This window comes from Pollicipes pollicipes, unplaced genomic scaffold (assembly GCF_011947565.3).
Source record: "Pollicipes pollicipes isolate AB1234 unplaced genomic scaffold, Ppol_2.1 Scaffold_5724;HRSCAF=6776_pilon_pilon_pilon, whole genome shotgun sequence".
NCBI lineage: Eukaryota > Metazoa > Arthropoda > Thecostraca > Pollicipedomorpha > Pollicipedidae > Pollicipes > Pollicipes pollicipes.
The window spans coordinates 12,270,167-12,292,849 of NW_023596746.1; the positions used below are offsets into that span (position 1 = coordinate 12,270,167).

Consider the following 22,683-nt stretch of genomic DNA (forward strand, 5'->3'; position numbering starts at 1 on the left):
ATACCTTGGGGAAAGTTGTGGCGAAATTGTTGTTATTCACTTTTATTATAAAGAAAGTTCCATGAAAACAAGCTGGATTTGTTACATGCAAACCGAACACATTCATTCATCTGTATCTTTCTGTAGTTTCTCGTGATTGCGTCTCGACATGTTGTTTGTTCTTCGGGTCATAGCTTCTCTTCGACTACTGTCACGTCAGTTGCGGCTGCTCAGGTGGAGATCATGGGTCATGGATCTGTATAGGTAATAAAAATACCAACGCGCTGTCATAATGTCAATAATGCAGTGCCTCGGAGGAAAGTTCGCACGACTCTGAAATCCTCCTTAGTTAGATGCGAAATGCTTTGCAGTATGTACGACACATGTGGTTCTCCACTACCCAGTGTACCATTCAGATTGGTCTAACTTTGCCTCAAATCCTTAAACGTACATTTGCACTAATCCCGACAGTTTTCAACGATATGCAAAAAGAGACTTGCCGAGGCTCCATGACGAGTGTACCTATGCGGCCAGCCGGAACTACACTGAAGGTGAGTGAGAAAGTAAAAAAGTAAAAGTAAACAAGTGAAAAGTGAAGAAAAGGAAAGTGAGTGAAAAAGAGTGAACTGCTGAGCGTCATGAACGTCAATCCGTCGCATATGTTCGGAATAAATCACCCTGATAGTGCCTGGATGTGGTGCAGCTCACTCCGCTCTCCCCTGCTGTATTGGTCATTGAGTGATGGCCATGGACGACAGCTATAAACATGTGAGAGTAAACAACACATCGACCGTCTTCAGGTTCTATCAAAACATCACGTGGTTAAGTTTATACCAACTGATTCACTTAGTGCAAAACGAGGTGAATAAACGTAGTATGAACATATTTACAGGGTTTTGGGTAACAGGCTGGTAAGGTGGTAATTGCATGGATATCTTTCCATGCACACACGAGTGTCCTCGTCCTCGTCAAAACGCATCGAGCAAACGCATAATTCTCGAAAGCACCTACACACGGGGCTCAGAAAAAGTATTGCGAACAAATATCGAAACGATGGTCGTGACCTTTAACGCGCGTATCCCGGCCTCAACAAAGTGGATGTCTTACCAAGCAATTAAGTGAGGGTACATGCGCCTAAATTAGCACTCCTCCCATGTACCCCATCACTCAGACGATCCTCATGGATGACCAGCACCATGCTTGAGATGCGGCTCCTGAGCAGAGAATGCGTTATTCAGTAGCGGCCTCGCAACTGTGTTTCGGAGACTGAGATCCTGGCCGAGGCGAGACGCCGCGACATTTCCTCGGGTCTAATCCGATGGCAGGTGTGGCATACCGGGACACCGTTTTACTGCATCACATACCTACCTACCGAGCGAGCACGTCCGGATGCATGTCACGTCACATCTTGAACGCCGGACATAGCACCGCGAGATGCGACATGTGCTTCGAAATACCAGGATTTACAGCAATGCGCTGGCTTAGCACAGGCCCGATGATATGAGAATGGGAGACATTGGCATTGGTTGATAACACGGCCGCACATCACGTGACCTCTGCACCCAGCAGATCGCAAGGCTCGAGCATTGTCACCTCTTCGCGGAAGCCAACAAACCCCTCACAGTTCCTCCGCTGAATGTTCGAAGTCGGCACTTTTGCGCTGCAGGATGGCTCTGATCTCCTTGAAGGAGGGCCGCTCGTGCGGCCGGAGCCGCCAGCACTGCATCATCAGCTGGTAGAGGTCGGCCGGACAGGCGTTGGGCTGCTGCAGGTGTGGCTCCGGGGCCGGCTCGCGGCAGCCGGCCAGCCGGTCCGTGACGGCCGCGTCCGTCATGTGCGCCAGCGGCTGCAGCCGACACCATGTCAGCACCTCCCACAGCGTCACCGAGAACGACCACACGTCCGAACGGGTACTCATCTCCTCCTGAAACAGAGCAGAAGACACCAGGTCAGCACCTTCCACAGCGTCACCGAGAACGACCACACGTCCGAGCGGGTGCTCATCTCCTCCTGAAACAGAGCAGGAGACGCCAGGTCAGCAACTCCCACAGCGTCACCGAGAACGACCACACGTCCGAGCGGGTGCTCATCTCCTCCTGAAACAGAGCAAGAGACACCAGGTCAGCATCTCCCACAGGGTCACCGAGAACGACCACACGCCCGAGTGGGTAATCACCTCCTCCTAAAAAAGAACAAATTATATCACGTGGGTGCCTTCGGTGACCCGAGAACGTTCACAAATGTCCTAAACACACGGGTCAAAACTACACAGGTCAGTCACACCAGAACTCACCGTGAACAGGGCCTCGGGAGCTCTCCACCGCAGCGGGATGACCCGGCCATCCGGCAGGGTCACGTAGTCGCTGGCGTACTGCTCTCGGCTGGGCCCCAGGTCACCGACCTTGACCTTGAGCCGGTGACCCACTAGACAGTTGCGAGCGGCCAGGTCACGGTGGACGATTGCGAGGGACTCGAGGTGTTCCATGCCAGCCGCGATCTGCTCCGAAATGTAGACCAGAGAGCCCAGGCTGCAATGACAGTAGTAGCGTTACATGCAAGCAGGTCGGACAAAGCAGGTAACAACTGGATGCACGGTGGCAGCGCCAGCTGCGATGAAAATGAAGTCATTGGAGATAGCCATACAACTCGCACAATTGCCCTATAGGTGACTCAAACGCTATATTATCCTGAACCCCATTTGAGGAGACTTTAAAGTCTCGTTTGAGCGCAGACCACGGCATTTCGGGACGGCGCCAGTGCCAGCGCAGCTACAAACTGCCGGGGTGCGCCGCCTGACAGCGAATTTTCCGTGTGCGCGGCCACACAGTGACCTTTAGGAGCTCTGGGGTGCTCCTGCCCCGGTTCAGTTTGGCCGGGTCGGACCGTCGCGACAGAAAGCCGTGGATCGGGTGGCGCGGGTGAGCTGCGATTGCGGAGAATTCTTAAAGGAGCCTTGCGGGAGGTGGTGGTCAGACGACCGCCAGAGACATTTGGGGCATGACCGCCTGCGGATAGATTGGGAGTGGCTTGTCGGGTCGTGAGAGGGCCCATAGGAGACATCTGGGGCATGACCGCCTGCGGATAGATTGGGAGTGGCTTGCCGGGTAGCGAGTGGGCCTATATCGACAAACGCGGTGATCGAAGGCCTGCGATTTCGACCACCGCCGCGCGAGAGACGACTCGCCCGCGTTCGGAGCAGCAACTTCGCGCGGATTGCTTGTGTGATTCCCGGATTCCGTTGCGTTCAGCGTTGACCCCCGGGGGCATCACAACACGAAAAACATACCGTACAACGATGTTTTGGGCCCACTACGCTCCCCAGAACGCCAGACGCCGGCCGGGACTGCTCACTCGAGTGGTCCGTCACCCCGGGTCGGGTCGTGCGGTGCCCTTCGCAGGAACTCGTTGAGGTCGCCGTTCTCCAGGTACTCGACCAGCAGGCCGGGCGCCTGCTCCAGCGTGCAGAGGCCCAGCAGCCGGGTCACGTGTGGGTCGGTGACCCGACAGAGGGGCTCGGCCTCCCGGCGGAGGCGGCCGGCGGCCTCGGCCGGGGCGCCCGGCCGCAGACTGCGGGCCGTGGCCAGCCGGGAGGGCGCCTGGTACGGACTGTCGGTCGACGAGCGTTGGTGCACCTCGCACACGCGGATCTGCGGCACACGCACGCTCGCTTGTTGGTGTCGTCCGCGAGGCCAAAGGTGCAGGGATACGGTTGTCTGACAACGTGCTTCAACAGACACGAATGCCTTCTCCAAAATTCAGCACCACGAATGTCCTCCCACCATAAAGGTTGTTAGTCTTACACACATTCATCACAATGCCCATTACTTTTTTGGAAATATTTTAAATAAACGCTACTCGCCCCTCTGCTCACCCTTTCCTCTCCAGCCCTCCTCTTTCCATGAAATCCCTATCTAGCCCTGTCCCTCACCTCTCCATACCGTCCCTGTCCGATCCTGTCTCTTAGCTGGATGAGCTCGTCGCTGATCTCGGTGACGGCAGCACGGCCGGCCGGCGGCCCGGCGCCGCTGCTATCCCAAACACACGTGCCCGTCACGCCCTGCACGCCGCCGGCCAGCAGCCGTCGGCGCCGCCCGAAGCTGGCACAGGTCGGCTGCAACGGCGGCGGCGGCAGCGGCGGGGGCGACGGCAGTAGCTCACTGATGCTGCACACGGACGGCTGGCTGCTGGACTGGGCGCCGCTGTGCGGCGACTGCCGGTAGTTGGGGTTGTCCCAGGAGCGGGACGTGCCGGCCAGCCCGGCCGCCGGCCCGTCCAAGCACGACGGCGGGCTCGTGTCCACCGGCACGGCGTAGTCGTACATGGCGTCTGCTGGCCGGCCGTGCTGCCGCTGCGCCAGCGTGTTGTACTCGGAGTTGAGCCGCACCACGCGGTGGTGCTCGGCGGCCAGGTCGATCTTGTCCTCGTCGCAGGCCAGCGGGCCGTAGAGGTCGGCCGGCGGCCGGGCATGGCCGTGCCGCGGCGTCAGCTGCACGCTCCTCCTGAGCTCCTTCATGTTGCGTGCCAGCGGCAGCTGCAGCGGGCTCGGCCCCGAGCCGCCGGCAATGCGCCGCCGCCGGCCGGCCCGCACCACATAGCCGACCAGCGCCGAGAGCAGCAACAGCACCAGGCCCAGCACGCCCAGCAGCACGGCTAGCGACGCCGCCGACTCTGACTCCCCGGACTCCTCTAACACCGGCTCCGACTCCGACTCTGACTCGGAAGGCTCCGGCAGCTGGGCCGGGCCGTCGGATCGGGACAGCACGAGGTCCGTCACGTTGTGCGCCGATGGAGCTGCGGGGGGAGGACAGAGCGTTAGAGCTGTACTCGAGGGCTGCGTTTGAAAGATGCACTCAAGGCCATTATAAATACATCGAAGTACACTGGCTTCCGGGACGTCAACTGACGTCAAGTGAGAAGATAATGAACATATTAAAATAAACTGTTGCATACGACACAACGGCGTCCTGGTATAGTATTCCCCCCGGACCGGGTGTTATCGACTGTGAACTCCACTCACGTTCGTGTCGAGCACACTCACCACTGTCGAATGATATCTCTGAGATGAGGAGCCACTGGTCGGCGGCAGTCAGCTCGAGCCGCACATAGCGGCCCACCTGGCGGTACAGCCGCACCTCCAGGCGGCGCGCGTCCTCGAAGATGCGGTCAGCCGGCGGCTCCAGGGTCAACGCGGAGCTGGTGTACGCGCTGCCGTCCACCGAGAAGTACAGGCTGGCCCGACTGAACATCTGACGGTGGCGCCAGCTGGTGTTGATGGCCTCGCTATTGATATCACTGGTCATCAGGTGCGCTGTCAAAACCTTGTTGATAGCCCTGTCCTTGTTTATGACTACACCAGATAGGACGGACGGAGCGATCAGTCATTTGCAATGCGTTGAAACTCAGTGCAATTGTGATGCAATCACCCTCGCAACATTATCATCGCTTGAACAAGCAAGCAGGGAGGGCAGCCAGGCTTAAGCAACTGCGCATAGTGTCGGAGTAGTTGTTGAGACAGGTAAAAGCACTTCACAACAGGCCAGCAATTTACCTTCACCCCGCTGGTGAAGTGATTGCTGACGTGGAACGCAGCAGACTCCAGCTCTCTGACGCCATCAAACTCGAACGTGATGGTGACCAGCTCCCCGGGCCGCCTCTGCCAGCCGACCCACTCCGGCTCTGCAGGTGGGGATGAGAGCTCGGTCTTACACCGGAACCTCTTCCCCCCCCCCCCCCCCCGCCTCCACTCCGAAGAACAGTGCCGGTACAAGCAACCCCGTCCGGAAGCGAGCGGACTTTTTGTGATGTTTTGTCGGACCGGACTACACCGCTGACGCATCGCGGTAACAGCGCCGAAGCACTTTGTCGGCGGCTCGACGTGCATCGCAAACCCGGGCAGCGGCGGAGGCGTGCAGAGGGGAGGCGTCACCGGTCCCGGGTAGGGCAGCGGCGGAGGCGCGCAGAGGGGAGGCGTCACCGGTCCCGGGTAGGGCAGCGGCGGAGGCGTGCAGAGAGGAAGGCGTCACCGGTCCCGGGTAGGACAGCGGCGGAGGCGCGCAGAGGGGAGGCGTCACCGGTCCCGGGTAGGGCAGCGGCGGAGGCGTGCAGAGAGGGAGAGAAGTCATCGGTCCCGGGCAGGGCAGGGACGGAGGCGTGCAGAGAGGGAGGCGTCACCGGTCCCGGGCAGCGGCGGAGGCGTGCAGAGAGGGAGAGAAGTCATCGGTCCCGGGCAGGGCAGGGACGGAGGCGTGCAGAGAGGAGGGCGTCACTGGTCCCGGGTAGTTCAGCGGCGGAGGTGTGCAGAGGGGGAGGAGTCACCGGTCCCAGGTAGGACAGGGGCGGAGGCGTGCGGAGAGGGAGGCATCACCGTTCCCGGACAGGGGCGGGGGCCTGCGGAGAGAGGCGTCACCGGTCCCGGGCAGGGCAGCGGTGGAGGCGTGCAGAGAAAGAGATGTTACCGGTCCCGGGCAGGACAGGGGCGGAGGCGTGCAAGAAGGGAGGTGTCACCGGGCCCGGGCAGGGGTGGAGGCGTGCAGAGAGGGAGGCGTCACCGGTCCCGGGCAGGGGCGGAGGCGCACATGGAGGGAGGGCGTCACCGGTCCCGGGCAGGGGCGGAAGCATGCAGAAAGGAAGGCGTTGTCGGTGCGCAGGTAAGCAGACTCGCGAAGCTGGAACTTCGTATGCTCCTGCCATGTTGACGATGTTCGAGCCGTGGGGTGGGAAAACGCCCAACACGGCTGGAAAACCTAATCTGATGCTAATCACATATGCCATCATCATCAATCACATATGCTAATCCCACCACAATTAGAGCAGTGAAGTATTTGCATGTAATTGCAAGACTACAACGCAGCTCGAAGCGGAAATGGTTACTGAAATAACTTAATCACGGTGACAAATCCACCTTGACACCAGTCGAAGTCGTGATGCAGCTGAACGCTGCAGCCCCTGTTACTTACATCGCCACTGCCTGGAAGCAGGCAACACCCTGCTGGACTCTGGATGGCAAAGCTGGACGGGGACCAGCTCATGACGTCACCAGTATCGCACATGGCACTGGTGACGTCATCTATCTATCGAGGAACATGGTCGGAGCATCAGCGGTGACGTCAGAATGGCGTCACCGCGTTTATCGGTTTCGCCGAGCCATGACGCGCCCTCGGAAACGGTCACGATCTCAGACAACGCCACGTCGCGCGGGAATACTCGAGTGCGACCTCTCAGCCTGTCCATGGCAGGAGATGTTCCGTGGCCGACGATAAACAATATGCTATGTTCATAAACACAAATAGTGGGATGCTTTATCTTATACTCGGGTTATGCTCTTGCACTGTATTTAGCTTATACTTTATTTTTTACGAAAAGCAATGAATAGACCGTCCAGATTTTTGGACCATTGACCGCAGACAGGCTTTCATACATATATATTTCGATATATTGCCAAGACAGTGGCAGGATGAGGACGCGAAGAAGCGTATCAACGTGGCCTCGACATGTGGGTTCGTTTAGAAAAATCGACAAAAAATTATCGACTCAGAACTCGAAGCAGTGTACTGTATGGTCCAATCCCCCGCATATGCTAAAAACGGCCCTAACATAAACCAATTCCGAAAGACAATACCACGGACCAGAACAATTAACGCATTTCAGTCTCCCGGACGTGGACGAATCACACACTTAGCAACGTGTAGCCATGCCATTGAGTCAAAAGCCGTCATGATACAAGGCCTGGAAGCTTTCAAAGCTCAAATAGCCTTTAACATTCAAATTACTGAAAAACGGCAAAAGCTAAATGTCCTCCAAGGAAAATAATTAGATGCGTTTCAAATGTGCACGCAACTCATTCATACACTAGCTACAAGTATGTCTGAGTCATTTCAAGATTTTCTCCGCAGCCATCATACCTTGCTGCCAAATGTATGGCGTGAAGTCTGCTGCAGACCTAATAAGACACAGCTGGTCACCGTTGAGTGGAAGCTTTTAAGACAGCGTTTTGTGATCGAATGCTTGTGATATCCCATAGCTTTCACAACTGCACCCAGCCGACTGCGTCGGCAACAGTGTCATTTATATGATGCATATCATTCTCGGAGCTTAATCTAGTTTTATCTGATTAATGGGCAAGGCGAAGAAGGTATTACTGAGGCCCCAGCCGTGAATCGCAATTCCAGCGCGTTCCAATGGAAGGGCGGCACCCCGCGCGTTTAATCCGCGTGCTTTGTGAATGCAGAGGCCAAAATTGCCCGGTTCGGGTGGGGCCCTTGCTTATTGTAGAATATAAGACCACCGTTATTAATGCGGGCCAGCGAACCAGCACCCACGTATGACCGCTGCCGTCAACTCGGCGTAATTCGAACCTTTCTTGGCTCTCTATCCCGATTGTGGGTGCCAGACAACAGAATGAATGATCTGGCCCGCTGCAAAGAGAAAGGGAGAAGCAGTCGAGAGGCATAAATATTTGCCTTTTGCACACTTGAATGATCGGCGCGTTCGCAGTAAAACAAGCGCATTGATCATGTTCGAGCGCGTCGCGCTCGCGCGCAGCTGTTAATCACCGCGCGGACCGCCGAACAGGGGCATTGATCACGGCGTCCGTCTCCCACGCATGCAAATGTATGCGGGGCAGCGGCAGGCGCTCCGGGTGCGCGCCGGTCGGCACGTGACCCGCTCACACAAATTTGCACCGGGTTTGTCTAATGGTCTGACGTCGCCTGCTAACCGGCCCCCGCATCGCGCGTGAAGTATGGGCGCTCTGCGGGCCCGTCGATGGTGTGTGATTGCGCGCGGGATGTGGCGCTGCGTGAACGCGGACGTGCTGAAAAGGAAGGTATGTTCACTGAGCCGGAAATTTTGCATCCCTTCCCCTTATCCACCCCCCAACCTCTTTTCATCTCTGTTACGTTTTTCTCTTTAATTTTGTTTCGTTTCACCTCCCTTGTTTGTGGTCTCCTCTTTTCGTAATTGTTAAACGCACATCTCCACGGTCGGTGGTCCATAAGTCTAGTTTTGTGCATGCACTTGTCCCCCCGAGGTCCGACGCCCAGTCACGATCACTGACGACGGCTGCGGCCAGGGCCTCGCGGGGCGCCGTAGAAGCGGGGCGAGCATCGGGCCCCCGCTACTGTGGCGACGAAGCGGCGCCACAGTACTCCATCCCGTCCTCTCAGCTCCAGGCCGGCGCCGTGCCGCGTATAGCGGGGCCAGTGAGCCACCTCCTGCGAGCCACAGGCTCTCTCACCGTGAGTGATGAGAGGGGCTTCGGGAGTGCACCGCTACACCCTGAATCATGAGAGGGGGCTTCAGGGGTGCACCGCTACACTGACCCCACTCCGGAGCCATGAGAAGGGGTTTGGGGCTGCACCGCTAGACTAATCTTGACCCTGAGCCATGAGCGGGAGCTTGAGGGGTGCCCCACCATCTGACCCCACCAAAGAGGGGCTCAGCTCCTCACCTCAGCTCCTCAGCTCAGCTCCTCAGCTCAGCTCCTCAGCTCAGTGGCACCGGAGGGCCTGTCGAGCCACCACAGCGACGCTGGGCTAACACACGCTGCATGTGGTCGCCAGCTGAGCGGTGCCGGCGGCACCCGCACGACCCGCGGCGCCATCCTCCCCTCGACCCGCGGCTGGTCGACCTGCTGCACCGACATGCAATATGCAGCGCCGCCGGAGATAGCGGCGCTGGAGCGGGGCATCGTCGCACCACTCACCGCGACACCTCAATCGGCTGCCGGCGGTCTGGCTCAATCGGCAGGCAGCGAGCGGCCGCCCACCTCCCGGCTTCACCGTCAGCTCAGGCTCGCCCGCGTGCGATGCATAATACACGGGGTTAACGGGGGCTCGCCCAACTACATCCCTTGGGTCGCGTTTTGTCCGATAGTGTGCGCATCAAAATGCAATGACATGGAACTGCGGGTAAACTTGGACCTGCGTCTTCTTGGTACGGGTACCTTGGAAACGCCTGACAGGACGAACGCCGCGCAGTGTCCTCGCGGGAGGACAAGGCGGAGCTGGCGGTACTCACTCGTGATGTCGTTGTCCGCCAGGCGTCCGTCCGTCAGCTGACCCAGGCCGCCCTCCATGACCTCGGCCGACGCTGCACCGTCATAGGTCAGGTCAGGTCGATCTGGATCGGGCCGGTCCATGCTGTAGCTCTGAATGCCGTCTGAAAATAAGGACCATAGTCTCTACAGGGTAATGCAATGTTGTAGCATGTGCGGCGTCATAACAGATGACCCCACCAACAACTTTCTTGCCTCTATGTGCTCCAAGTCGAAAGCTTTCGGACGTTGCCAAACATCCCCGCTAACATTATACCCGACTGCTAGCAGCTTTGCGGACTGGTTTACGGTCTCACACGGACCAGTCTCCCACAGAGGGTTACCACCTCAGTACGCCTCGGTGTGGCATAGGATACCTCAGTCGGTCAGAAGCCACCGTATGTATGTACCTTTGTACAGTCAGCCGTGCAGCCGGCCCTGAGTCAGCCGACGCGTACCCCAGTGTACCTCATTACACCATGTACCTGTGTACGGACAGCCGTGCAGCTCGGCCCTGAGGCAGTCGACGCGTACCCCAGTGTACCTCAGTACACCACGTACCTGTGCACGGACAGCCGTGCAGCTCGGCCCTGAGGCAGACCGTGCGTACCCCAGTGTACCTCACGTACACTGGGGTACTCAGTGTACATCACGTACCTGTGTACGGACAGCCGTGCAGCTCGGCCCTGAGGCCGACGGTGTGTACCCCAGTGTACCTCAGTACACCACGTACCTGTGTACGGACAGCCGTGCAGCTCGGCCCTGAGGCAGACGGCGTGTACCCCAGTGTACCTCAGTACACCACGTACCTGTGTACGGACAGCCGTGCAGCTCGGCCCTGAGGCAGACGGTGCGTACCCCAGTGTACCTCAGTACACCACGTACCTGTGTACGGACAGCCGTGCAGCTCGGCCCTGAGGCAGACGGTGCGCGGGTGCTCGCTGCGCGGCACCAGTCGCACCTTGGACGCCATCATCGGCGGATCGAGCGGCGTCTTGTGCGCCAGGTATGAGTTGACGTTGCCGTCCAGCAGCGTGTGGCCCGAGGCGTTGCGGTACGTCCTCCACCGGTACCGGGCCGCCAGTACTGCAGCGAGTACCGCTCGGCCCACTCCACGCCGTGGCCGTTGCCGAAGCGGCCCTGCGTCTCGGCGGCCGTGACGACCGTGACGCGACCCAGGTCGACCTGCAGGTACTCGCGCACCTCTGCCGTGATGACGGGCAGCGGGACACCAGGCGCCGCCGCGGTGCTCGGTTCGGATGCGGCCGCTGTGCGGGCCCACGCTGTTGCCGTTGTGGGATGAGCTGGCTGTGATCTGACCGTCGGCGATCTCACCCGACTCCATGCCCAGCGGCCGGTCACACTGATCTGAGGTCACAACGGGTTACCGTTAGGAGAGGATACACTGACCTGGGGTCACAACGAGTCACCGTCAGGGGAAGTCACACTGGCCTGAGATCACAACGGATTATCGTCAGGGGAGGTCACACTGACCTGAGGTCTCAACGGGCCACCGTCAGGAAAAGTCACACTGACCTGAGGACACCACGGATTACCGTCAGGGGAGGTCACACTGACCTGAGGTCACAACGGGTTACCGTCAGGAAAGGTCACCCTGTCCTGGGGTCACAATGGGCAGATCACAGACAGTTACAATGTCAAGAGGTCACGGCCACACGTGGGGACCGTTACGGAGGTCGCACTGGGATGAGATATCATTCGGTCACCATCAGTAAAGATCACACTGACCTGGGGTCACGAAGGGTCACTGCCACGGATGGTCACGTTGAACTGACGTCACACCGGACCACTGTTACGCTTGATCACGCCGGATTACATTCATGGCCGTCACGTTGACCTGGGCTTATGCCTCGGGCGGTTTCATTAAACCGGGTCACGCAGATATCGCGGTCGCTCTCATTAATTTGCGGTCACGTGAGGTCATGCCAACAAATGTTACAGCGAGATACAATAATCTTAAGTCACACGAGTCGCCTACAAAAAAAAACATGTGAGACAGGTGTCATAAGAGACCATGGCCAGGACCGGTGGGCCATTCTGACCGCAGATTGGCATGACCCAATCAGGAGGTCGTATAATGGACGGTATCATTAACTAACCTCGGTTCAAGCAGGACCAAGCCGCTATCCACTCACCGAGAACGAGGGCATTGCCGGCTGGCACCAGCATCAGCAAGCTAATAATGCTGAACAAAACGGCGATCTCTCCAGTCTCCATCGGTAAGCGGCTTGTTCCGTCGAAGCCGATGTGGTGACGTACCCTGAAAAAAGCAAAGACGGTTTGAGCGTATGTGCTGAGAACATGTGCGCAAGAATTTCCATGTCAACCGTGACATCCGAAAAGTGATCAATTAGTCGGGAATTCAGCTGAGGTTTTTCAGAATGTTCATGTCTGCAAACCTCAGCAATGTCCGTTGGCTGCTGCAAAAAACAGCGGGCCGGTATTACCACTTCACCCTTCCGCGAGGTCTATTTTTAGCCCCTGTGACATGCAAGCATCGAACATAGCTTACACAACTGCGTTTTGCACATATCTAAGAGCTCGCAACACAACATCGAAGTGCCGCTTTTCAGAGGATCCAGAATAACGACGCAGCCGACATTCGTCGCTTGACCGTGCCTCGATCCCTTCAGACCGCCACGAGATCGGAGGCCTGCGTCCCGCGCAGTTTCGATGGAAGCAAAGCTGGCTGTCCAGACCGCCACGAGATCGGAGACCCGCATCCCGCGCAGTTTCGATGGAAGCGGAGCTGGCTGTTCAGACCGCCACGAGATCGGAGACCTGCGTCCCGCGCACTTTCGATGGAAGCGGAGCGGGCTGTTCGGATCGCCACGGGATCGGAGACCTGCGTCCCGCAGGATCTCGATGGAAGCGGAGCTGGCTGTGGAGCTGGCCGGGCATTCAGACGCTGCTCCACACCGAGCGTCGCCGACGGTCTGACGGCATCCAACGTCACGCGGCAGTCGCCGCCCGGACCGACGACAAAGCACGAGATCATGAATCCGGACGAGGGCAATCTGCTGAGAGATGCCCCTGGCCGCGTAGTCGTTTGCAAGTGGAGGAGTTTGGTTCTCGGTCCAGCAGCTAATTTTTACCTGCCCCAGAAGGGCTCGAAGCCAGAGCAGAGCAACTACCCTCCAGCGGCATAAGTCGTGTCACCCGCAGTGCTAGTGACTGGATGGCCCTGCATGTTATTTTTGACGAAGGGCACGATGAGAGCACGAGCGCAGATAACGCGGTTCTTGGTGAATCGAAGCACATATCTGATGGCGTCTTCAGTCGATAAATTCCAATCTATGCAGAGAGCTGCATTAAACATGATACACCCAATCCAGCCAATAGGCACCACGGCCAGCTACCGCAGCGTGACCTGCAGACTGCAGCGGCTGACAGCACAGCCGTCTTATCGCGCCCATTGCGGGCAAGAGCATTTGTTACCGATAGTTCGAGCTGCCAATAAATGGTGGCGTTTACTACGCATCATGTACTCAAACGACGTGCTACGCTATATTTTCATGAGGAAATATTGCCCGGCTCTGCGACGATTCCACATTGTTTGCAAATCAGATGACGAAGTCAGCATACCAATGCGATGGCATGGCTATGGACTGCATGGCCACTGAATACTAGAAGCGGATGAATTTCAGGAAACTCGGCTCAATCACCTATGTGGGACATCTGCACCATCCAGCTCACATTAACTACCATAACGTCCAGGTCACATCAACCGCCATAATGTCCAGTTCACATCAACTGCTATAGCGTCCAGCTCACATTAACTACCATAACGTCCAGCTCACATTAACTACCATAACGTCCAGCTCACATCAACCGCCATAATGTCCAGTTCACATCAACTGCCGTAATGTCCAGCTCACATCAACTGCCGTCATGTCCAGCTCACATCAACTGCCATAACGTTCAGTTCACATTAACTACCATAACGTCCAGCTCACATCAACTGCCGTAATGTCCAGCTCACATTAACTGCCATAACGTCCAGCTCACATCGACTGCTATAGCGTCCAGCTCACATTAGCTACCATAACGTCCAGCTCACATCATCTGCTATAGCGTCCGGCTCACATTAACTACCATAGCGTCCAGCTCACATCAACTGCCATAACGTTCAGCTCACATCAACTGCTATAGCGTCCAGCTCACATCAACTACCATAACATCCAGCTCACATCAACTGCCATAACGTCCAGCTCACATCAGCTGCTATAGCGTCCAGTTCACATCAACTGCCAAAGCGTTGTGACCAAAGGCCACGTTCGCCGATGGTACCGTATGCGTGTAGCTCGCTGATGACAGCTATATGCAACACACGCAGGCGTCTTTGATAGCGCGACATTGTCGACTTGGCAGCAGGCACGGCCGCTGCCAAGTGTTTTCTCAGGCTTTCTGGCACGCGGTGCGAGCAACATGTAGCGGTTGGGGACGGAGCGGTAACCGATGCGCAGAGGACGCTCGAGAAGCGCAGGTTTTCGCAGGGCTCGGCTGGTCACTACCAGCTGCGAAACGCACATTTGGGGGTGTCGGGGGGGGGGGGGGAGGTCTGTCAGGCCCCTGTCCCGGCCTTCAAATCATCTGCAAATGTTGACCCTCTTCCAAGAAGGATTCGCATAATTTGATGGTCAAACTCCGAATAAATGATTACTGATTACAGTGAAAAACAGCCCACCTTGACCAAAACGGTCTTCGACAAATTTGACAGAATCTAGCTAACATCTAGAATCCCTGGAAGTCGACATCCAGATCCCACGAAGCTGACATCAGATTTCACCCTTTGCGACGAGCGATGTCCGCTGCACCCGTGCACTAGCGACTGTTTCCACGGAGCGAGAGGCGGCACAGAACTGCTGATTGGACAGTGCACTGAGCACTAGACGGAGACGGCAGTCGCGACGGGTCGCTCGAGTCGGGTGGCTTCAGAGGTTCTCAGCTCGCCCCGTGTGTTTTATGTAGTCCGGGACACGGTCCACTCACTGCCCGCCGGGTCCATGTCAGAGGGTGTATTTATGGTCGCCGTAAATCTTCCCGGGGACACATACACCACCCGGGTGTCTCAACTCGCCACAACGGAATATTTATGGCCGGGCTCCCTAAATACCGGTAGCGACCAAAAACAACGCTGGATTTTTCAGACGCATCCACAGTGTGCATACCACGCGGTGAAAACCTCGACGAGACGCCAGCTCGGTGGTACCGCACGCCGTCTGTACCAGTGACAAAAACTCTCGGAAAATATGGAAAGCAGGGCTGTAGTTACCTACTCAGTTAGAAGGGCCTTTCAAACCACCCGCCCCCCCCCCCCCCCCCACACATGGACTCTTCCCATTTTTGGACGGCATTTGAGCCAGTCAGGGTAAACCCCGTTTGTTTGCGTGTGGAATAGGCTGAGTCAATTTCACTGCTCAGCCCCCTCCCCCCCCCCCGCCCTCAACTCATTTTGGGAACTACGCCCCTGAGGATGGGGGGTGGGGATTCCGCCTCAACAAAGCCACGCCACAGACGCAGCAGCGCGATCTGCGGGCCGCGGCGTGAAAACCTCGGCTGAACTTTGTCAACGGACATCCCCGAGACATCGCCGTCGTTCGCACCGCTGCTCGCACCTAGATTCACTGTCCAGCCGAGCCCATTCGCTATCACTCCCTGGCACACCACCTCGGCAAGCCGGGCCGGTGCGCCGGGCCCGCGGTGAGCGGTGAGCGGCGAGCGAGGAGCGGCACCGGCGGGCGGCTGCGGCGCCGGGTCTCCTGGTCCCCGGGCTGCACGGCCGCCAGGCCAGCCGCTTTGGTCGTGGCCGCCATCCATCGTGCAGCCGATCTGTCACTGTCGCGCGACTGTCGGGGCGGCGCAGGCCGCCGACAGTCGGCCGACAGTGCGCCATATGGGCGCAGGCCCGGGCGGCCCGTGTCCGTGGCGGAGACGCAGACAAGCGGACCGCGCTAGTCCACCCCGCTGGACCCGATGGAGACGCTGGAGACGCTGGAGACGCTGGAGACGCTGGGCCCTGGAGACGTTCTGGATGCGTTGGTCGCGGTCTGGATACGCTGGAGACGCTAGAGAAGCTGGGCCCTGGAGGCGTTCTGGATGCGTTGGTCGCGGTCTGGATACGCTGGAGACGCTAGAGGCGTTCTGGATGCGTTGGTCGCGGTCTGGATACGCTGGAGACGCTGGAGACGCTGGGCCCTGGAGGCGTTCTGGATGCGTTGGTCGCGGTCTGGATACGCTGGAGACGCTAGAGACGCTGGGCCCTGGAGGCGTTCTGGATGCGTTGGTCGCGGTCTGGATACGCTGGAGACGCTAGAGAAGCTGGGCCCCGGAGGCGTTCTGGAGGCGTTGGTCGCGGTCTGGATACGCTGGAGACGCTAGAGAAGCTGGGCCCCGGAGGCGTTCTGGAGGCGTTCGTCGCGGTCTGGATACGCTGGAGACGCTAGAGAAGCCGGGCCCCACAGGCGTTCTGGAGGCGTTCGTCGCGGTCTGGAGACGCTGGAGACCCTGGACCCGCCGGAGACACTGGGCCCGATGGAGACGTTAGTCGCAGTCTACAGCGGACCTTCTGGCGGACGGCTCCGGCCGGTGCCGAGGTGGGCTTCAAGGGTGAACGGCGTACGCTGTACTCTAGAGTGAGCTTTTTAAAGGCGTCCGCCGGTGCACCAAATGGGCTTTCTGACCAGCGAAATCCGCGGGGTCCGTCAGTCTTCCTGCACGCCGAAGTCCGTCATACTCTGAGGCGGACTTTCGAACGAAATTGTCGATCCTTGGAACGGACTTTTTAGCCTTTTAACAAAGTCCTTGACGTTTGGACTGAAATTCCTGCATAAAACCAAGTTCTGAACTTCTGACAAAGTGCGCCGGGTATCGGAGCGGACTTTCTTCGCCGGCGGGCTGCTGCGGCGGGGCAGGGATGGGGTCCCGCCTGGTGAGACCGCTCGGTGGGACCGCGGGACAGTCCGGGCACCGTGAGACAGATCGCCCCCATGTCACTGGATCCGGATCCGACGCAGGCTCAGAGTCGCAGACTTCTCCGTAATGGAGCGCTCCGTTCAAGGTGGTCCGATAGCGTGATGGATGTGTGGGCATTGGCGATTGGCGTGGCTTTCATCCCTTCGCCTCTTCAGAGCATCGAAGACTCGGGCGTCTTCAATCTTCATCCTTCAGCGCAGGGGCATCGATTTGTGTACAAGATTTGGGGTTGAGCCGAGACCCCGACAAGCTACCTCACCTCTCCCCAAGTGAGTGTTTTTCACTGGATTTGGTGCACTTTATGTCGACAAACCGCAGCCTTTCCTTACAAAATATGCATGCTTTACAAACGACCTTTATTTGGGAGGCCTGAAGCAATGTCAGTGTGGCTTTGTAAAAATTGTGCTCTTGTCTCATCGTTTTGTAATATACCAGCAGTGAAGTACTAGATTGCCCTAACCGGCGTTGTTAAGCCCGAATCCACATCGAGAGAAGCCCCACATAAAATCGACACCCTGCTTCATCGTGTTACAATATTGCAAATGTGCTAGCAGAGAGCTGCGAGCACATGCTTCACATGAGTGACTGGGAACTCAAACACGGCCTTTCGAAGCGTCATCGGTGGGAGCCATCGCTCCCATTAGTGTTAAAACGCCTGACAGAACACAGACACACAACAACCATGCGTGCATGCATAGGTGAAAAGATCGGGCATCTTATAACCATGCATAAACTGGTATCTCTTGGGAACCCAGCATAACCATATGATTCTGCAATGGAATGTTCCACGTTTGAAGATGTTGAAGCACGGATCAGATATGACTTAGTAAATATGCTTTTTAATGCGTCATTAGTTGCGTCATGGGATGTTTGCATGACAGCACTCACTTATAGATATTCGATCTCCCAAGAGATGGCAGCACGTGCTGGAAGCGTGCTCTGAGCCAAATATCGCTAGGTGTGCGTGTTTTGGCCCTTTCTCGTAGCGTTCTTGCGTATTTAGCAGTAAGTTTAAAATGCTCACTTGCATTTACATACTCGGTTCTAGCCCTTTTCTTGAGTTATTCCATTACAAGTCTTGTGTCCGTAAAAACGAGGCAGAATGTAGAAATTGTTATATAATTTAACACTAAACGCAATTCGTGCTGAACCCTCGTATAGCTCGCACAGCGTGCAGTGAGAACAAGTCGACGGCCATTATATGTGGAAATCCTGCACACGAACGCCAGATATGAACGTTTCGAAAACTACACTCTTCGTGACTTTGAACGCCGCATGACCAGTGGAAAAGCAGGCTTTGAATGGCGTTCATATGAGGGCATGGATGCCTGAGTGATCTTGAAATAGTCCGCACATCTTCGAAAGCGCGTTGCTAAAAAACTAGAGGGTTTTAAGTCTTTCAAGAGGTAGGGCTGTGAATTGTACCGTATGATCTCCAAGATGCTGTTTCAGTTAAAACCTCATACAAATGTAGATCACTCCCTTTAACGTGATGTTGGTGGGCTGGAGTCGAGTTACATCATGTCACTTGGGTGCGACGATCAGATTGCTGTCTCACATGAAGGTTCCCGCGGTTTTTGTTGCACTTTAGCACCTTTTCAGTGATGTAAGGTGCAAGTTCTGGGCCAAAACAATATTGTGGGCCGAGGCGCCCAAGAAATACAAAGCCTCCACTCATGGTCGTGCGTCTCCGGGAACCGTGTGCTAACAAATTTATGACTTCCTCATTTTCAAGCCGGTTGCCGGCACAGCAGCTCGCTGGCCACGTAATGAACCTTATGAATGTGACTGCACGGAATTACAGGGAAGAAAAGCGGCATTCATATTGCTGTAATTAAGGCGCGGCATTTCAGTGAAGACGTACCCCCGATAGTTCGGTCACATTTGCGCGGCTTTGATTAGGCCAGTTAAATCTAATGCGGTGTAATTGAGTCACTATAGAACGCTTACACGCTGGCGTACAATCGCTGCACTTGCAAAGCTATGCACGTAGCAAATGGGGACATTACCGTAATCTATTACATGCTAGTGACGCGTCATCTGCACACGAATAAGCAGTGTCATTTTAATATATCTGATGGCCGGTGCTAAGTGACATTCTTGACAATTATGAGACGTTTGTTGCTTTTGCTAAAGCTCAATTAAGCCTGCCATTTGACGAGTGTCGCAGATATCTATTTGCCACGATCTTAGACCGGCCGCCTTGAGCACCGGCAACCGGATATGATAGAGGCCGACGCGCCTGACAAGGAAACAAACAATAGTCCATAAATCCGTGGGCACTCTTACGCCCGATGGTGACGTTGTTTAGAGCTCGCCCTCGGAAGCCAGATCAGCAAATAAGTCAGCTTAGGAGTGCCGTCATCTCTTCGATCAGGGCTTAGCAGTGAGCAGACAAAAGCCGGCCACTTCGTGCAGAACGTTGGCCGCGTTTATCGCGGCAAAACCTCCATTATCTGGAGACGCTAAGCCCACCGACATTTACAAGGGTATCGAGCCTTCGCCATCTGACGTCATTTCCACCCATGAGACATTTACAGCTACTTGGAAACGTCTCCGCACTATGGGAAAACACGATATCTTATCTACCCTGACCATTGGAAGCTCTAGCTCTGGTCTGGACATGTTTGCCTGATCTGCATCGGGCGGCCTCCCGCTTGAGCTCAGTGAGGTGGGATTGTAAGCGACCTGTGCTCTGATGGCCGGGGAAGCTGGTGGAGAATGGCCAACAGGGGGCCCGCCGGTCCGTCCTAGGTCCTCGCTCCTGTGCCTATGCCTATATATATATATATATATATATATATATATATATATATATATACATATCTATAAAATACACCTATGCCTATGTACGAAACACATATGTCTGCCGGTCTTCGGTCCTGCTGAAATCATTACGTCTGCAACAGCGGCTTTCTTACACTCTAATCTCTATAACCAGCAGAAAGTTATTATTTCGACTGGCAGCATTCGGGCGCTTACGCACACTAAATGCATGAGAGAAAGCCGGCATTGTACATGGTGTTCAGCAGTAACGTTATCGACCAAAATCATTGTCATGATGTCATAATACATCCCCACCCTGCTAGTACTCCCTCGTCTCGACCCCCAGCCTCCAAGCTAAATCCGAAACTATACATAATTATTACAGTACAAATGGAAAGCTTTTAACACGCCAATAACATGTGCTGATGAGCCACACGAATGAGGAGAGCATGCCACAAAGCTGAACGCACTTGACTTGAGGACCAATTTTCAGCATGTCCAGTTTGATGTAAGAGCAACGGTCGGTCGGTCGGTCGGTCGGGTCCGTTCGGTCCGTCGGTCTGGCTGGTCTGCCGTCTGTCTTCTGCCGGTCGGTCGGTCTGTCGGTCTGGGTCTGTCGGTCGTCTGTCGGTCTGTCGGTCGGTCGGTCTGTCGTCTTTCGGTCTGTCTTTCGGTCGGTCGGTCGATCTGTCGGTCTGTCGGTCTGTCAGGTCTGTCGGTTTGTCGGTCGGTCGTCGGTCGTTTGGTCGTGTACGGGTCGGTTCGCACTAGTCAAGCCCCTCAGTCTGGCGATCAGGCGAGCGATAACGTTGAGTGGACGGCGCCGGTCGCCCCGGTGGCCAGCCGGCCGGCCGCCGGGCCTGTTTGCAGGCACGTATTTCATTTATATGCAAAACGGTCGCCACCTCAAGCGGTTTTATTCCCTCCGAGCTGGAAGCCAGACCGCAAACGGCCTTTGAAGTACGTGGCTGCTGTAGTGATGTGAGGGCAGATATTTGCTACCTTCCTGCTCTTGTTCCGAGGAGGTAAATCTTCTTATATTGCGTATTTCGCCGTATTTGTGCCGGTGGCCTCCTCCCCCGGTAAGTAATGCTGTGTTACGTTAATTGGATGATGGGAAATACCTTGCTTGCCCAAGCAATGCGTCAGAACGATGGATGAGCCGCACGTTGGAAAGCTGGTGTCAGAGGTAGAACATCTGGGATGTGATGCTAGTTTCAATAACAAAACATATGTTACGTGATGACACTCATCGTAACGAACACAGCTATCCGAAAGCAAACGTAACGGCAGCTCTTGACGTTGCAATTTCAGCTTCGGGTACAGCTCAGCTGTCCCGGCTAAAGTGACTGGAGCATGGTAATACAAATTGTGAGAAACCCTCGGCGTCGACATCTCGGGGGCGGACATTCGGGCTGTCAAATACCGTCTAGTGTTGGTGAACTAACCCAACGTAAATGCACATCTGTCTTGGGAAAGGAAACAGTCCCGTCTTTCTTTAGACAGGGCTGTTATTACGACACTGATGACCGGTCATCTGGCGATATGCCAATATGCAGCGATCTATAATAACAGCGATCACCAGCATTTGGCTTGCAATCCTTAGTTAGCCTGAACTTTGTCCACGGCAAAGAATTCATAAAATGAACATGACAGCAACATGTGATACAATTATGAATATGCAGGTGTTTGGCGGAATCCTGCAGATGCGCAAATGCAGAACATCGTTAATTTGGTAACAGCGAATCATGCCCAAGGTCGTTTTTACATCATGTTATCTTCCGAAACTGTGTCGAGTTGCGGACCTGAAATCGGTCGTGGTAATACAACGCATGACACCTGCGTTATTCGGATGATATCCGTCTTAACGCAGAGACCTTTTAAGGAGAAAATGCAACATCCATATTGTTTATCTATTACACACATGCAAACCGAACAAAATGATGCATACGGAAACGGAAATGGATGACCCACCCGAGTCCTCGCCGGGACAAGCCAGCCCTTGACATAACGGCCAGAGCTGACGTGGGGTCAACACATCAGTGAGTACAAGCATTGGGTGTTGCATTGGAATTAAGGTGGGAGGCAGAGCCCCACATTTTAATTTTAACTCAGCGCGATCTTTCTTGCAAGCACATGTATAGAAGCAGCGTGGACTTCCCAACACGGCCATGTGTCCGTTGTGAAAAGGGTCTCTAGATACACCCCTTGACTCACTTCGCATCGCGCGCTCCAGATTCTTACCTTAATCAACGCCGCGCGACTGGCATCTGTCTCTCCTCCCACTGATCACTAGCAAACAACTTCCTCCAGCAAACGACGGCGCCGCGGCCGGCAGAGCCAGGTTGGGACGCGGCTGACTCGTGCCTGCGCCGTCTCCGCCGTCCTCCCGGTGTCGGCCCTGGCGCAGGTGCGGCGCTGAGTCCTCGCGCCCCCGGCCGGCCGTGACTCACGGACGACTGCCGGACGGCGCCGCGTGCCCGCCGGGCATACGGCAGACCGGAGCGATGATTGGCTGCCGGCCGGACCCGCTTGGGACCGATGGGCCGATCCCGGGCTGAGGTGGTGACCTGCGGCTGAGGTGATGACCTGGGCCTAAGGTGGTGACCCGGGGCTGAGGTGGTGACTTGGGACTGACTTGTGACCTGGGCCTAAGGTGGTGGCCCGGGGCTGAGGTGGTGACTTGGGACTGACTTGTGACCTGGGCCTAAGGTGGTGGCCCGGGGCTGAGGTGATGACCTGGGCCTGAGGTGGTGACCTGGGCCTGAGGTGGCAACCTGGGGCTAGGGTGGTGACCTGGGCTTGAGAGGGCGGCCCGGGCCTGAGCTGCTAACCCGGGACCGAGTGGTTGGTCTAATGCTCAGCTGTTGACCTCTGACTGAGCTGCTGACCCGGTGCTGAGCTGCTGA

General features: G+C 56.2%; 1 protein-coding gene and 1 pseudogene across 1 annotated transcript; both read right to left on the reverse strand.

Moving 5' to 3' along the window:
* Positions 1–626: 626 nt before the first annotated feature.
* LOC119103777 (discoidin domain-containing receptor 2) lies at positions 627–3,530 on the reverse strand (the record flags this gene model as incomplete). The annotated part of the gene is made up of 3 exons (XM_037227430.1): positions 627–1,903; positions 2,273–2,507; positions 3,331–3,530. Coding segments are annotated over 3 exons (741 nt in total), but the record flags the coding sequence as incomplete, so codon positions are not given.
* An 18-nt stretch (positions 3,531–3,548) lies between these two features.
* On the reverse strand, positions 3,549–22,217 carry LOC119103778 (discoidin domain-containing receptor A-like; annotated as a pseudogene).
* Between the last annotated feature and the right edge of the window lie 466 nt (positions 22,218–22,683).